This window comes from Mirounga angustirostris, unplaced genomic scaffold, assembly GCF_029215605.1.
Source record: "Mirounga angustirostris isolate CCGP_5_RB_7025 unplaced genomic scaffold, mMirAng1.0.hap1 SCAF_10, whole genome shotgun sequence".
Classification (NCBI taxonomy): Eukaryota; Metazoa; Chordata; class Mammalia; order Carnivora; family Phocidae; genus Mirounga; species Mirounga angustirostris.
In genome coordinates this window covers 74881816-74898922 of record NW_026991718.1, presented here as the reverse complement: position 1 = coordinate 74898922, position 17107 = coordinate 74881816, and the positions used below count along the sequence as shown (strand labels likewise).

General features: G+C 34.6%; 1 protein-coding gene across 1 annotated transcript in view; it reads right to left on the bottom strand.

The window, feature by feature from the left end:
- The window catches only part of LRPPRC (leucine rich pentatricopeptide repeat containing), a 105540-nt gene that overhangs the window by 44965 nt on the left and 43468 nt on the right, over positions 1 to 17107 (bottom strand). The window contains exons 15-23 of the mRNA XM_045885085.3: positions 13072 to 13099; positions 11254 to 11311; positions 10059 to 10165; positions 9759 to 9836; positions 9371 to 9415; positions 8910 to 9023; positions 7769 to 7899; positions 6975 to 7060; positions 5350 to 5557 (exon numbers count right to left, since the gene is read on the bottom strand). Of these exons, the coding sequence (XP_045741041.1) occupies positions 5350 to 5557; positions 6975 to 7060; positions 7769 to 7899; positions 8910 to 9023; positions 9371 to 9415; positions 9759 to 9836; positions 10059 to 10165; positions 11254 to 11311; positions 13072 to 13099 (855 nt within the window). The remainder of the gene's footprint in view (positions 1 to 5349; positions 5558 to 6974; positions 7061 to 7768; positions 7900 to 8909; positions 9024 to 9370; positions 9416 to 9758; positions 9837 to 10058; positions 10166 to 11253; positions 11312 to 13071; positions 13100 to 17107) is intronic.

The following is a 17107-nucleotide window of genomic DNA, read 5'->3' as shown; positions in this document are numbered from 1 at the left end:
AATTAATATAAGCTTTAGCAAAATTCTGTGAGTCTGTGAAGGCAGAACAGGAAAAAGGAAGATTCTGTAATTCTAAATTTTAAGAACAAATATATATCATAGGCTGAGTCTAGTAAGTAATTTGAGCAGGTAAAAGAGAGTTTTATCTATTGGGGTGCCTGGGTGGCTCAGCTGGTTAAGTGTCCGACTCTTGGTTTCAGCTCAGGTCATGATCTCAGGGTTATGAGATAGAGCACCACATCAGGATCTATGCTCAGCAGAGTCGACTTGAGATTCTCTCCTCTCCCCCAACTTGTGCTCTCTCGCGCTCACGCTCTCTCAAATAAATATATCTTTTAAAGAAAGATTTACAACTAAGAGTTTTACTTGTTAACTTGAATGTACTTGGCCCATATTAAAATACACTCTACAATCTCCAATTCACTTTTTTAAGGGAACATGACCCTATATATACCCCACTACAAACTGTAATTTTGCATTATTTCATGGAGGAACATCTAAAACTGCAAGCTTAAGCTCACATGGCAAATCTGATACCACCTTTAGTTTTAGTCATTATTAATGGAATTAAAGTATGCTATAATGTCACTGACAGAAAAACAAACACTGGACATACATTCATATGAGGCATCCACTGATCATAAAAATATCTACTCAAAGATACCAGGAAACAAAGCACTCCTAAGTCAAACTCCTCACCATACCTAACTATAAAAATCATAAATGCATTTCACACAATCCTGTACTGTTAGAACAAGAATGACTAGTGACAACTATCTATTCACCTATCAGTAGCTTCAAACTTAATCTCCTTAGAGTAACTTACTTTCCAACCCAGAGAGTATACTTAATTTAAACCACCAAAAAATGACAAATATTGATTTTTAATTGGAATAATATGCTTCAACATTATACATAAAGTGTTAGTGAAGTGGCAATTTATCTAAAGGGATCACTGACTTGAAAAGCTCTCAAAATCTGAAATCACTAGAGAAAAGGGGAGTTTGGGGGAGAAAAAAAGTTTAAAACATGGGAAAAATCAATTCAAGAGAAACAAGCGTCTTCATAAAAATTATTCTGTTAAGAGAACCAGCTTTGAAAGAGCTAAATGTTTTTTTTCTGTTCATCATCTATAAATGAGGAATCTTCAAGGAGACTGGTGTTGCAATTACAACTAATCCTCCCCAAAAAATTAACTGTGTTGAAGGCTTTGTAATTTCCCTAGGTACAATTTAGCTGTCACTTACTTTAAAATTTACTCAAACATGCGTTCCGAACAGCACTAACTTCACATGTCAAGTGCTTTCCAGCCAATTGAGTCTAAACTGGAAGTCGGTGTTAAACAACTGAATGATTAGACAAGATAGCTCATTTCCCTGCTCTTTTGTTCAGAATAAAATGCCACATTTACATTATCAGGCTCAACAGGATTTTCTGACAGAGGAGGCAGAAAAAACCCTCCTGAACACTGTCCGTACTAAGCACATGAAGCCTGTCATTTACCAATCATCCTTCAAAAAGCAATAGCCATGAATGTAACTTAATTACGACCCAATGATCCTTGACGAAAAATCATCTTATCACTGTCCTGTCCCCCTAGGGCAAACGAACCACTTTTGTCCTTTGGCACTGATGATGCTAAATTCTTAATTGCAATAATGGAGTAAAAGAGCCAAACCTCCTTAATTTCCTTTCAGCACATAAAGAGTTTCACTCTAGAAGGCAAGCATTCCCATAAATAATAAAAGTATCCAGTACAAATGAAGATGCTAAAATTGAAGGGGAGTGTATATGACAGAATAACCAGCATTTTTAAAAGTATATTTCCCATTTATATAACATTTTAAAGTGCTACAGTGAGTTTTAAAACTTTTATGATTATAGGTTCATCTTACAGAAATTGTGACCTTTATGAAGAACTAAAGATTAACTTAGCAAGAGTTCTGGGAGCTTTAAATATACAAAGTCCATGATTCACTTAAACGAAATGCATGTGGGCATATACAGATTATAGCACAAATCAGCACAGAAAAGTCCTTAATGGAAAGCAGAAATTAAAGCTTCTTTGATCATTTGCACTAAATAATCCAGTTAAACAGCTTCAGATATTTTTCATATGCAATGAAACCAAAATGGATAAGCTATAAAACAAGTGAACCTGAAACTACATCATACACATTTTTATGCTTTTAAACCTAATGGCCCAGATTTTATTAATTTTATTTCCTTTACCAGAGCATAAAGACTAATCAAAAGCTCTTTTAACCTATTTTAAAGCATGTTTTTCTTCCATATTATGGAGGACCCAGATATCTTCCAGAATCAGGTACGATTTCAATAAAAAAAAATTTTAAGTAGTTACCAAAAAAAGTTTAAAATAACATTCATTTGGACTACACGTAGACATGTGGCTTATATAATAATCCTAACATAAATGAAACACATGAAAGTTTTGTTCAACTGTGCCTATCTTTCCATTTAATACAAGTATCCTTTTGATAATAAACAGATGAGTTTACCAACTTCTTTACAATTTTGCAAACCTGTTATTATTTTGTATTTTCCTTTGCAAATAAACAGAAACAAAATGTATTGTTTTCCACAACCACAAAGCTTTTTATACATTTTCCAACAAACAAACTGACCCAGGATTACTTTCTCCCGTGTTTTATTTACTGCTGGAAGTCAGTCTCAAAATTAAGATCTTTCTGAATCTTAAAGATCATCTTTCTAAAAAACCCAATTTCATGGATTTGTTCCAGAATTATAATATTTAAGTGACAGTCTCTTTAGAGATTTTGCAGTGACATTCCAAAAAGATGCTTGTCTTTGAACGAAAAGATGAAGATTTTGTATGATGTTCTGAAATGCATTTCATACTTTTATCTCAAGTCTGAATAAATAAGGCTCATTCTTCAGATGAGCTCATACCTGCTGAGGTCAATTACATGATATTATTGAAGAGTAAACATATTCAATCAAATCAAGTACACGTGGACTTTTTGGCAGGCTAGTATAGTTAACCCTTGTACTGCACTCATCATGATTCTGAATCATTTATCTTCCATCAGTTAGGGAAAACACAATTGAAACAAAGTTTTCAAAGACAACTTTTCCCCCAACTTATCCCAGACTACAGGTGCTACTACTGTTTTGTGCTATTTTATAAACATGAAATTTCCTTTATCTCCTCCTCATTATTCTCATGACTCTATAACAATCAACAAAACCTTTTTATTATGATAAACTGAAAGATCCGGCCATGGAGATTGACCCTGCAAAGCAAAGATAGCAAAAAAAGACTAGGCAAATCAAAACAGCAGGTAATAATTTCTTGATGTATCTGAAAGGAGTTAAGAAATCATAAAAGAAAAAATACTAATTTAGATTTCTCTAGCCCAATTAATAGGGACAGCCATATTTTACTGAGACATACAAATCTCTGACTGTACTCTATAATCAGAAACACGGAGCATGCTGCAGGTTAACATCTGAATCCCATGATATTTCCATTTTCCTGTGGGTAAGCTCTCCTTGGTTCATGAGCCCCATCTGCAGACCTCTTTCAGAAAACTTTTGTTGTCTTCTCTGTCTTCAAAGTATTTCTATTCGTAAGATACTTTTCTACCATGGCCTCATTTTCATTGTTAATTATTTTATTTTTGCCCAGTAGTGGAGGAGGGCCTAATTCTTCTGGGCACTGGGCCCATTTCTTTCAAATCCCTATGCAGAGCTCCACATGCAATTTGCAGAGATGGGTCTTTCAAGCAATCAAAAAAATTCTGGTAGGAAGCATATTAATTATAGGATTTCTATATAAAGTTGGCTGTGAACATGAGAACTCAGTAACACACTAATTGTCTGAATCACTATTTCTTTAAAAGGATGTAATGCTGAGATTGTAGAGGTTAAGATCTGGCCAATCATCTAACTTGATAAACTATTTTTCGATTGGATGGCAAAGAAATTATTTCATCAAACATATATGTGGATGTATCTGTGTGTGTATAAATATGTATACCCACATTTCCTAACATGGAGCCGAGATGATTTTTATTTCCCATTTTAAATTCAATACTAAACCATTCATTATATTCAATTAATTATACCCTCTAATAAATAAAGAAAAACTACCAGAAATTTGGGAAGAATATGAGAACCATTAAGATACAACTTTTACTTTTCTCTTGGCATTGACAGGGCCACATCCATACTAAAATCAGAAAAATCCCATACATTTATCTTTTTTTTTTTTTTTAAAGATTTTTTACTTATTTATTTGACAGAGAGAGAGACAGCGAGAGAGGGAACACAAGCAAAGGGAGTGTGAGAGGGAGAAGCAGGCTTCCCGCGGAGCGAGGAGCCCGATGCGGGGCTCGATCCCAGGACCCTGGGATCATGACCTGAGCCGAAGGCAGACGCTTAACGACTGAGCCACCCAGGCGCCCCCCCATACATTTATCTTGATGAGCCCTCAGCAATATAAGAAGTGTTGAATCACTACATTGTACACCTGAAACTAATATAACTGTATGTTAACTACACTGGAATTAAAATAAAGTAAAATAAATAAAATCAGAAATCCCAATCACAAAATAGGCAGATTAAAAACTGCATTAAGCCTTGAAAAAGATGACAAAGAAGAAAAATCTAGGAAATTAAAAAAAAGGAAAACAAATGCAAAAAGAAAAGAAGATAATAAAGAGTGCTTAATGGTCTTACTAAAATGTTTCACTTATTACAAGAGTGTAGGATTGATCGTTATGATTTGCATTACAAATAATATCTTAAATTGGGCACCAACTTGAGCATTTTAAATGTAAAAAATTTCAAACTCCATAAACCTCACCATATCAACAAAGTTCATCTTCCTCCCTCAAGGCACAGAGACATCTTCTATAGTATTAATGGAAGCTAGAGTCACTGTATTGGCACATGCTATTAAAATCAAATACCACATGGAGAAAAGGAGAACCAAAGAGGATGCTGCTACATTATTACCTGAATGACAGTCATGATGCATAATCAAAAGCCCCAGAGAATCCTTCCTCCTTATATATTAATGATTAACACCTATAAGGCTCAAACTGGGAAAAATTAGATTCAATTTCATGTAATATCATCACACAAAAAAAATCAACACAGACCATTCCCTTGAGAAGCAACCCACAGGACCACAGGGTTGCTGCTCATTTTAAAGGTCAACCAGTCCATATTAAGTCCTCTTATTCCGTGGCAAATAACCTCCTAGGCTTCCAAGCAGCAGAGTACTGACAAAATACAATCCCCAAATGATCAGACTCATTATTTTAATGCCAACATTTAAAATTCAAAATTCAATTAACTTACTTTTCCAGATACAGAGTGACCAATGGGGAACTTAAGGCAGTGGATGGTTTTGCTAACCCTAGAGTCATGATGGCTTCATGCAACTGTTTCACTGTTTCAGTTTCACCTCTTAAAGCTGCACCATTTAGGATGTGGAAAAAGGACAAGACTGTTGCATCTTTGATAACAACATCCTTCTCTTTCATCTCCTTTAGAATGTTAATAGCATCTACAATGAAGTAACACAAAAGACCCTTAGGTAATTTCATGTAGGGAAAACAAACTGCTATTAAAACAGCATTTCAAGCCCAGCAGGAATGTAAATTCTAGTGTATAATGCCGATTTCAAGTTAATTACTACTTGCATTTCTAAACGAGACTACAATTATAAATCCACAATAGCATGGTTTTATCATTTCCCTGCAACTTTGACTACAAATTATAGATAGGGACTGTGTGCCCACTCTGCACCACATAACCCTGTACGGTCTGCCCTATAGCTGTAAGATCCTCCTAAATGGATGCTTTTATCGTTCAGAGCTAACATCTGCTAAATCACATCATTGTTTCTTCAGCAGATGGCTTGTCAGGAGGCCAGATAATAAAGATGTGTTTACACTGTATATACAGCCAGACTAATGGTCTGATACCGATAGGGCCTGTTTGCTATGTCGATACTAATTAGCCAAGCAGAGCCAATGAAAGCTTTCCAAAAGACTGCATGTTAATACATTAGATTCATTAAGCTTCATTAGGAAGGCAGAAACAAACATTTTAGGATATGGAATAAGTGCATTTTTATAATGTTGTTCTTAATTATTGCACAGACCAAATGTTTTGACCGCTTCACAAAAAGTTATTTTAAAAAAGCAGGCTAAACCTTATAGAGTTTTCTCTGTTAGAAAGACTTCCTAAAAAAAATCCAGTGTTCAAATCAAGTATTTTCACCACACATTTTTCACTGTAAAATTAAAAAAAAAAAAAAAAATCGTCTCTAGAAATAAAAGGAAGAGAGGAAGGCTAAAAAAGGAAGTTTCAAAATAAAACCCAAAGAGAAATGTAAGAAACAAGCAAGAGTAAGAACATATTATCAAGTGTAAATAATTAGGCTCAGCATTATCTCAACGAGAAAATTAGCGAATGCGTATCAGCTTTATAATCAGTGAGGTTTTCTCTGAAAACTCCTAAATAAAAACTTACTAAAGTATATATTTTTGGTAATGTTATTAGAAGTTAAGACGAAGACTACAGCAAAATTCATATTCTTAAATAAAGGTTATGTTTATAGGTTTTATGTTCAGCCCTCAGACGTTCTTAAGCAAAAACAAAGCCATTAATGCGGGCACATCAGCAAATTGTGCCATAAGTCATGATCTTCAAACTCAATCCAAACAGCAATGCTAATAAAAACTAGCTGTAGAAATGCAAAAAGCACTGAGCTGTGCAAATGTAAATGACAAGCTTGCCAATCCATTAAAACTAATGGCCTACACTGTCCATGCAGCTCTGGATGGATTCACATGCAAATGTGTATGCAAAGTGTTCAAGCACTTTGCAGGACATGATATACCATTAATATCAATTCGCATGTTATTCCAGTGGCAAGATACTTGCATCACATATTTCCTTTATGTGCCGAGGCTTACCTTGGAGCTTGCCATGTTTTCCCAATACTTTTACAAGGCCTACGTACTTGCCAGTGTCAAGGACAGCAGATGAATTTAATCGGTCACTAAAAATTAAAGGCACATTTATATTATGTTAAAAGCTGACTGTGAAAAGAACTGCAATAGCCATTTCATCCTCTTCAAAAACACGTCCGTTGTTCTGAACTGTTATTTAGGCCTCTACATTTCGGTGAAGGTTTATTTTTGAAGCCATATTCAAATTCACAAGTAATTATATTCAAAGTGACAAAAGAAGTAAAAATCTACCACTACACATATATTGCATCACCCCATCTGCAAATGATACAAATGAAGGAACTCTTTTGCTTCACAGCACTTTAGATGATTCTAACTTTGTCATGAACATTGAAATACTCAAAAAGACATATTTTTTAATTAATAACTCTATCAGGATGGGAAACTAAAGCTACCTGAGAAATCGACAGAATGTTGTTCACATGACGGTAGAGAAAGGGAAACGTTGAGCCTTATAAAATAGTTACCATCACCCCTTTTATGATATGCAGTTATACAGTCAGTGGGGAAAAAACCTTGGCTTTAAGGATGTCTTATCATACTTAAACAAAGACTCCTTGCTGAAAACAAGCCATAATTAATCAAAGGGAGGCATTTTATGAAATTTTAAAAATACTGACAAAAAAAGAATTTTTAAAAATTACATTCTGTAAGAGTAATATTCAATTTATATGATCCATCAAGGACTGTCTATCAGCATAAATGCTGATGATTTGCTTCAGTGCCAGGGTACTCACAGTTCTTGTTTCAGGTTCAATGCATCTTCTGCATTATCATGTCGACAGCACAAATTTATTAAAGCGGCATAGCCACCAACAACCATGTCTGATTCATATTTTGCTTTCAATTCAAGAGCTTTTTGCATGTTCTAAGATAAAGGACAGAAGTAAAAAAGAACAAGTGATACAAAAGTAAAAATGTCCAATCTCTAGGTTTAGCATTCCGAGTGCAGAAAAAGTTAATAGCACTTGAAAAACACTGGATCCATGTTATTAACTTCACCTTCCTCCTTTGTGTTTTTATTCACCTTTCAAAAAGCAGGCAAGATACGCATGTAGGGTTTAAAAGATTTGTTACATGTAATGCAAAACAAGTTGCTGTGCCAAATTTGATGTTTTAGCTTTGTAGGTACTATAAAAAAGACGTCCAAATTAAATATGTACCAAGCCAGCCCCTACTCACAGTCCAATTTCCATACACAGAAATATCTATCATGGCAAAGTTCTTCAGAGTCTAGTTTAATATCCAAGCAAAGTGAAAAAATATTTTAGAATTCAATAGTATAATGTTATAATCTTAAAGTCAGTTATGTTTTTTCCCCTAAAAACACAGGCATATGACTAAATCATATTGAACTAGAAACTGAAAAAGTCTAGTGAAATACCACAAATTGCATACACACACACTAAAATGAACACAAAGTACAGCTGGACGCCTGCTGAAAAAAGGCAAGAGACCCTTTATCTCAGAAAGAGCTTTTTTCCAGGAGGAAAATGGAATTTCAATCCCTGCATTAACAACCCAGTAATATTTGACTTGCAAATGACTACTGCATGTATCAGTTGCTTGACAATCTAGATATAAGAGACCGGAGCCATGGCTTGAAAGGACATTTGGCATGTATGATAAACCTATCACGGCTGTTACTATCATTCACTTCGCAGATTATCGTAAACAAACTACAGCAACCTGAAAACATGCCATTCAAGGTGTAGCTGAAATTAGTTAACCTTTCATTTAATTGCATTCTTCACACACATGACATATAATAATCAATTGTGAAAATCATAAATATTATATTTGGCTTTGCTTACTTTTATCTATAAAGAATTTTTTTTTACCTTAATAGCACATTTGAAATATTTAAACAAATGTTACCTCTTCTGAACAAAGCGCTAGTATGAGTTGCTTTAGGACATCTCCTATAGGTTGATTTTCAGCTTTTAGTTTTTCAAGTGTAGACTCCAAAACAGAGGACGGCAGCTGTGTAGTCTACAGGAACAGAAAGAAAAGGAAAGAAATTTACTACAAAAAGAAAATGCACCCCTTGTCACTTTTCCCTTTAAGCTGACCTTTACTAGATGTCATAAATGCTATCAAGGACATTAATCTGGGGATCCGTGGATGAACTCTAGGGATTTTTGACACTCCTGGGATACATACGCAAATGTCTTAGATACGCTGATTTGTCTGAGATGGGGAATAGCTGTTACCAACTTCTTAGATGTATACTGATGACAAAAATGTTAGGAACCACTGGTTTTATAAGGACACAATCTAGAATTCTCTTTAAATGTGGTGGTTATAGCATGTAGAATCTACTCAAAAAACCTACTTACTTTTCTAGAGTCTATCTTCTCTCTTTCAACCAATATATTAACATCCTAAAATTGAGATTTAAATTAGAATTAGAAAATACATGGAAAAATATATTAGCAAATGTCAAAGGCAAATTTCAAAAGCTTCAGCTCATTTTACTATTTTTCCGTCTTTTCAAAATCTTCCAGAAATTCTACTCATACTTCATTAACCATTGTAATAAATATTTTAAACACATCCTTCAATATATAAACAGTATTTACCAACCATCAATGAAAAGCTTTCTTTTAATGGTTGCCATTTAAGTAAACTGTTTTTGGCCAAAAGCACCATAGTTAAATACAATTTTAACATGCTTTTATATATAAGTTAAGCATTTTAAAAAGTTGATTACTATTTCACACACACCTTAATCAATTCAGGAACATGGTAGCTATCCAGTAGATTACGAATGCCTCTGTAGATATTTTCAGGAATTTTTACATTCTGTGCAAAGGGAAAGGAGGAAAGAAAAAAACAAAAACAGGCTGAGTTTTAGACAACCAAACTGAAATTTGTCTAACAGAAATTATCTCGGACATAATTTAAGTCTCCAACTCGTGTATGTCATTGAGAAGTGGTCTGGTTGTACTTAAAAGCAGCAATTTCAAATCTAATAGATACATGTCAGACAGGACAGGCATTATATAGCAAAAAATGAAATGGTACCATCTCCTTCAGCTGATGGAAGTATTGTCTCAAACGCTCCTCCTTGGCCTGTACCTCTGAGTCACTCATGCTGTCAATCAAGTTATAAAGAAAATAGCCAACAGCTTCTGTGGAAAAAAACAAGAGAAAGCATTCCACTAAAATTACTGAGACTGTCATGTTATCAAGATTAATTTATAAGAAATCATTTTGGTGTGAGATGTCACCCTGATGAGAGGCTCTGAAATGGCAACACTGATCACTGAGGCATAGAGATTACGTGGTTTGGGAGCACATATCTAACTGGTGAGTGAAAGGAATATTAATTATTTTCAGACCGAGTGACAGCTTTTCAGTACTGAATCTTACTTCAATCTATTTTTTTCCACCACTCTGTGACAGAAGTGGTCCTGCCCAAGGCCTTACCCCTTTCCTGTCCAAATCACAAGTAGGAAGCATAAATAAATGCCTTGTACAAATTTCTGCAGTAATTTTTTTGTGGGCCATATTTAGGGAACACACAAAATTGGAAACGACTGTCAAATGTTGAGTATAGAAAGTTAAATAATTTTAATAAGCAGATACAGTAATCCTGTGGAGAGCTGCCTATTAGCCAATGAAAAACCAAGATTAACAAAGATGTTTTGTAACAACAGTAATTTTCTTCTGCGTTCAAGCATAAAATGTGTAGGGCCATGTGTTAATACCTAGGATAGAAAATGTGAACTTTCAAGAAGGGTGTTTTCTTAAAGAAAACCATATATTCTAGGCTTCATTATATGGAAAACAAAAATCATTAAATGTCAAAATAATATATTTTGGATAATAAATTATATTTAAGTAGGGAAAAAACCTAAAGATCTCGTTTACTATTTTATACATTTAAAATTAACTATACCTCCAAAACATTAAAATAACAAACACTAAGAATGACTGGTCGTTAAGCCTATTTTCACAGGTGCTGTAAGAAGCATTTTCCTCCGTGTCTAAACAGGAAAAAGCCTCCAACCCTGTCTTTCAAAACAATTATGATGATAAAACCAAACACCCCAGAAATCTCAAAATGTTGTGGTTATCAATATAAAGATTTATAACCAAATGTTTTCAAATTTCACTTTTAAAAAGAAAATGTCTACTGCTGTAACCCTTCTAGCCCATCATTACACAGAAGAATGGATTTGTGGGTAAGTTACAATCATCGAAATTGAAACGCTACCCGCTGGTCCTGGAGGCTCTTGGCAATACCGTCCATCCTTATACAACAGTTCTGTTATCTGGTAAGACAGAAAATGCACGCATTGCAGCAAGAGAAGCAAACAAGAACAAATACAATCTGAAACTGAATTCTTGAAATAAGAAAGCCTCTCCCCAGTAAGGTATTATTCTATAGCACAGTAATTCAACACTACCCCCACCTGCCAAGGAAATTGTTTTGTTTTTAAATAATAGGTTTGTCTTTAAAAGCAAAAACAAAACAAACCCATGTCAAAGGAAAACTACAATGTTTCATGAAATGTCACTAAGAAACCCTCTAAATGGATTTGTTTATGTATTGTTTTAAATCAACTGTTATAAACAGGAAATAGCTTTTAGGAATTATCAACCAGTATTATTTCTCATCAGGTTGTTTTTGGTCTTGTTGAAATTGGACCCGTTTCCTCCTTTTAAATGAAGTATTACAGAAATAATAATGTAAAACATGGTGGATCACTAAATAGCTTAATTTTTCTTAGTTTTTTTCCAATGACATTTTCCCAGTTATTTTAATGGCATTAAAACCAAAGGGGTCAAAACCTCTTTTGGGCTTGTCCTCACAGATCCCTAGCACTTGAATGCACAAATACTAAAAGACATACACAACACGTATTCTTCCACATTAATTCTGCTGGCAAAATTTTAACTAAAGAAATCCAAATATGTATTTTGTGATGAAAATGGTTACAAAACCTACAGTACTGGCCTGTAACTTTTGAACACAGTATCTGACTATCCACCCTTGGGTCTGAAGACAGTAAGAACGGAAACATATGGCTCTTTTCCAAAGTGACAGGAGTTAGGAACTCTGAACTACTTTATGTGTATTCTACGAATGAACTTATTTGCTCTTAAAATAGTACCTGGCACATATTACAAGTGTTAACAACTCAAAATGCAATTACTTCTACTACTATTAATCTGCTAATATAGAAAATTAGGCAAAATTGACCATATCCCACTTCACTCCACCAGGAAAATCATGCTGCAGTTAATGGCAATTCAAAGGATAGTTAAGGTAGAAAGTACTCAAAGCAAAAAAACAATTCTCATCTGCAAACTTTTTTAATCTGTACAGAAGGAAGACAATACAAACTACCAGAAGTTACAACCATACAGTAGATCTAAGATAGCTACATTTAATACCAAATTTTGAACAAAAACACATTCCATGAATAAACCGATAAAAACTCTTTCTAGTAAAAAAAAAAAATCACTTCTAAATATAGATTTCCCGATCATAAATTATAACTGACTGTAGGGTTTGGCAGTATAATACTTAAAACGGAATTCAGTCAAATTTAGATCTTAAAAAATATTTAAATTGGGAATTCCAGTTAATAATGTACATTCTGATTTTACTTAGCTACAATTATTTCTTGCAATTCAGCATAAGGATAATTGTACTTCCTGCATAAAGGCAGTTAACTTAAAAAAATAGCAATTTAAAATTATCTATGTATCATTCATATATAGATAAATATGTATATGTATATAAATTTTAAATTAGTTATTAGATCTGTAAATCAAATGTCACTGCAATAATGTTAACAGCTGTCCTTCAAAAAAGCTGAAGACCTTATGAAGAATTTAGGACTAAGGATCGCTTCAATAATAAATTTCATGCTCTAGGAAGACAGTTTTAAAAAACTACCCATTTCAAGATTCTAAAGTCATTCATTTATAATAGCACATCATAAATGTATGAAGCTCTTACAACTTTGGCTCTCAACAGCTTTTTATATATCACCTTAGGAATTGCAGTACTTGGAATACTTACCTTGCTCCAAAGATTTATATCCATAGACCTGCAGAGGGCAGCAAAGGATTAAAAATAAATACAGAGGTTTAAAAAACATTTTAAGTTAAAACACACTAGCAGGATTATATGCAATGTATACAGATCAAAGTCATAAAATAAGTAAGTAAGTGTTTCCAAAGTTAAGCTGAATTTTCAGGACACGATAATTTAGAAAGACTGATTCTTACTTTGAACCATTAAAATAAAGATCAGTTTGGACAAGAATCAGTAAGAACCACCCCTAAATCTTTGGGTCCAAGTTTGACAGAGCAGGATATTTGCATACTCTCAAAGCATCTGCCCACAGACTGCTTATCACTTGTAATGGTAAAGACAGAACCCATATAATGGAGAAACTGAACAACATCTTCATTAGGTGATCAAAATTAACATCACTAATGAGACACTGATGGACACTGTATGTTTTTTAGATTTAATTCCCTGAGGACAGAATATCTATCACTCCTATGGTGTCCCAGGCAGTAATGGACTTAATCAAGGGGAACCATTGTAAGGAACGTTCTATAAATTAACTGGCCTGTATTCCCCCAAAATGTTAATGTCATAAAAGACAAAAGCTGAAAAAGTGTTCCATACTAGAGAAAATTAAAGATAAAAGACAACTAACATCAATCCCTAAAGTAGATTCTAGAAAGGAGGGGAAGAAATACAAAAAAAAGGAAAAAAAAATTGATAACATTAGAACAAAAAGAGCTATAGTAGACAAAAATATTCCATCGATGCTACATTTCCTGAATTTGTTAACTGTGCTGTGGTTGTGTAAGAATATCCTTATTCTGGGGCCCCTGGGTGGCTCAGTTGGTTAAGCAACTGCCTGCGGCTCAGGTCATGATCCTGGAGTCCTGGGATCGAGTCCCGCATCGGACTCCCTGCTCAGCGGGGAGTCTGCTTCTCCCTCTGATCCTCCCCCTCTCATGCTCTCTGTCTCCCATTCTCTCTCTCAGATAAATAAATTAAAAAAAAAAAAATCAAAAAAAAAAAAAAAATCCTTATTCTGTAGTGGGGCCCCTGGCTGGCTCAGTCAGTAGAGCATGCAACTGTTCTAAGTTCAAGCCCCAGGTTTGGATTACAAATTACTTAAAAATAAAATCTTAAAAAAAAAAAAAAAAAAGAAAAAAGTATATCTTTGTTCTGTAGAATTATATACTGACATATTTAAGCCCAAAGAGTTAAAAAAAAATTATCTATATGTGTGTATGTATTTATGGATTGATAGATGGATAGAGTGATAGACTCATTCACTAATGAATAGTGATATGCCAAAATGCTAAAAGTTAGTAAATGGGGTATACAAGAGTTCTCTGTGCCATTCTCGTAATTTTCTGTAAATCTCAAAATTATTTTAAAGAAAGAATGGCTGATCCAAATTGTTCCTATTTAAATAAAAAGCCATTTATAAAACAGGATAACCAGTGAACACTGGTCTTATACTATTTCTAAGCTTTGTAAACTTAATATAAGTTCTGTATATTTATTTATTTAAGATTTATTTTGATTTGAGAGAAGAGAAAGAGAGAGAGCTTGTGTGCACAGGGGGTGGGGGCAGAAGGAGATGGAGAGAGAAACTAAAGCAGACTCCACACAGAGCATGGAGCCCGATGAAGGGCTCGATCTTAGGACTCTTGAGATCACGACCTAAGCTGAAACTAAGAGTCGGACGTTTAACCAACTGTGCCATCCAGGTGCCCCATATAAGCTCTTTATATTTAATTTAAATGTCATCTACTTTAAAAAGACTAATTTGTGTTTTAATGGTAATTTTATAATGTAAAAGTAATATAATTTATTCAAACTTATAGAATATATTATAAATATTTACATCATAAAATGCCCACAAAATCTGTAAGCCTTTATAAACCTATACCCTTATAGGCCTTTTTAGGCCTTATTGGCCTTTTAAACTTGAGGTTAAGCAGCTTTGAGTGAACTGAATTTTGGTATAGTGAGTTAACAAGGCACTTATTTTTATTTTAAATGGGGGTGCTTGGCTGGGTGAGTTGGCAGAACACATAACTCTTAATCTCGGTGTTGTAAATTTGAGCCCCATATTGGGTGTAGAGATTACTTGAAACAAAATTTTTTTTCACAATGAACTACTAACACATGCAACAACTTGGATGGGTTTCAGGCGCATTATGCTGAATAAAAAAAGGCCAGTCTCAAAACATGACATACTTTATGAGTCCATTTATATTATCTTTGCAAAATAACAAAATCATATAAATAGGAAACAAATGAGCGATTGCCACAAGTTAGGGATGGGGTGGAGGAAGTGATAGGACTACAGGTGGTGGTGGTGGGGGGAAGTATGTGTAGTGATAGAGTAGTTCTTTATCCTCACTGAGGTGATATTAGAAAGCTACACATGTAATAAATGTCAGAACTACACACACACACACACACACACACACAGTACCAATGTAAAATTCCTGGTTTTGATAATGTACTATAGTTATGTAATATGTAACCAGTGGGGGAAAATAGGACACATGCTCTCCACCCATCTTTGCAACTCCCCGTGATTCTATAATTATTTCAAAGTAAAATACAAACATGTTCCATGCCCCTCTGGAATCCTCTTCTTTATGATGAAATCATCACTCCCACTGATGCACATTAAGAAAAAGTTTTGAAAAAGATGGATTCTTATCTGTAGGTGGGGAAAAATGTTTATGAAGCCCTATGTTTAGTATAGTGTTTATTTTGAGAAAAATTTTTTGAGAAATCAGTTAACAGAAGAAATGATAAACTGACCTAAAAAGCATAGCTCAGCGCTGTGGCAGAAAACAATCAACTATTACAAGTTTTCATCTCGCCCATCTACTGATTACAGAGCAGCCTCCTCTGACTACTTGACATTTCCATATATAAAAATAAAAGGATAAAAAGACTTTTTTTTTTTAATTTTGCAAAATAATAAGTGAAAAAGTGAGAACTCAAGATGTGAGGATAAAATGCTGTGTAGTGAACAATAAGACAAAATAGAAGTCTATATTGATAAAAAAATAAGGCATCTTTTTTGATCAGGCTAGGAACACTTTTAATTCCAAGGAATCTTAATCTACAGGTGCCTACCACATCTAAGGAATGGGGGGGGGGGCGGGGGAGGAGGGAAATCAGAGTTTGCAAGCAAGAGACCAATGCCCAAAAGTTCATAATATTAAGTGGCAAGACTTACTTACAGTGGTTTGTTAGCTTTCTGGTATCATGGACCCCTTTGGGAAGCTGATGAATCCCCCTTATCAATTACTGTTAATTTTGTCACATGTGATAATATTACAGTGGTTATATTGTTGTATTTAAAATAAGTTCTAGGGGCACATGGGTGGCTCAGTCGGTTAAGCATCTACTACTGATTTTGGCCCAGGTCATGATCTTAGGGTTGTGAGATGGAGTTACCCATCTGCTTGAGATTTTCTCTCCCCTTCTCCCTCTGCCCCTCCTCCCCTCTCCCTCTCTAAAAAAAAATAATAAATAATAAATAAAATAAGGGACGCCTGGGTGGCTCGGTTGAGTATCCAGCTCTTGGTTTTGGCTCAGGTCATGATCTCAGGGTTGTGAGATGGAGCCCTGGGCTCAGTGGGGAGTTTCTTGAAGATTCTCTCCTTCGGCCCCTCCCCCAACTCACATGCTCTCGCTCAAATAAATCTTTAAAAAATAATAAAATAAAAAAATAAGTTCTGAGATGTATTTATACAGAGAATGACAAGAGATCTGTAATTTAAACAGTTCATCCAGGGATAGAAGAAGGGGTTGGGGAGGAAAAAAATGAAACAAGATGGCCAAAATCTTAACTACTGAAGCTGGCTGATGGATACTTTTCGGAGTTCTACTTTTTTTTTTTTTTTTTAAAGATTTTTATTTATTTATTTAACAGAGAGAGAGAGAGCATAAGCAGGCAGAGCGGCAGACAGAGGGAGAGGGAGAGGGAGAAGCAGGCCCTCCGCCATGCAGGGAGCCTAATGCGAGGCCCGATCCCAGACCCTGGGATCAT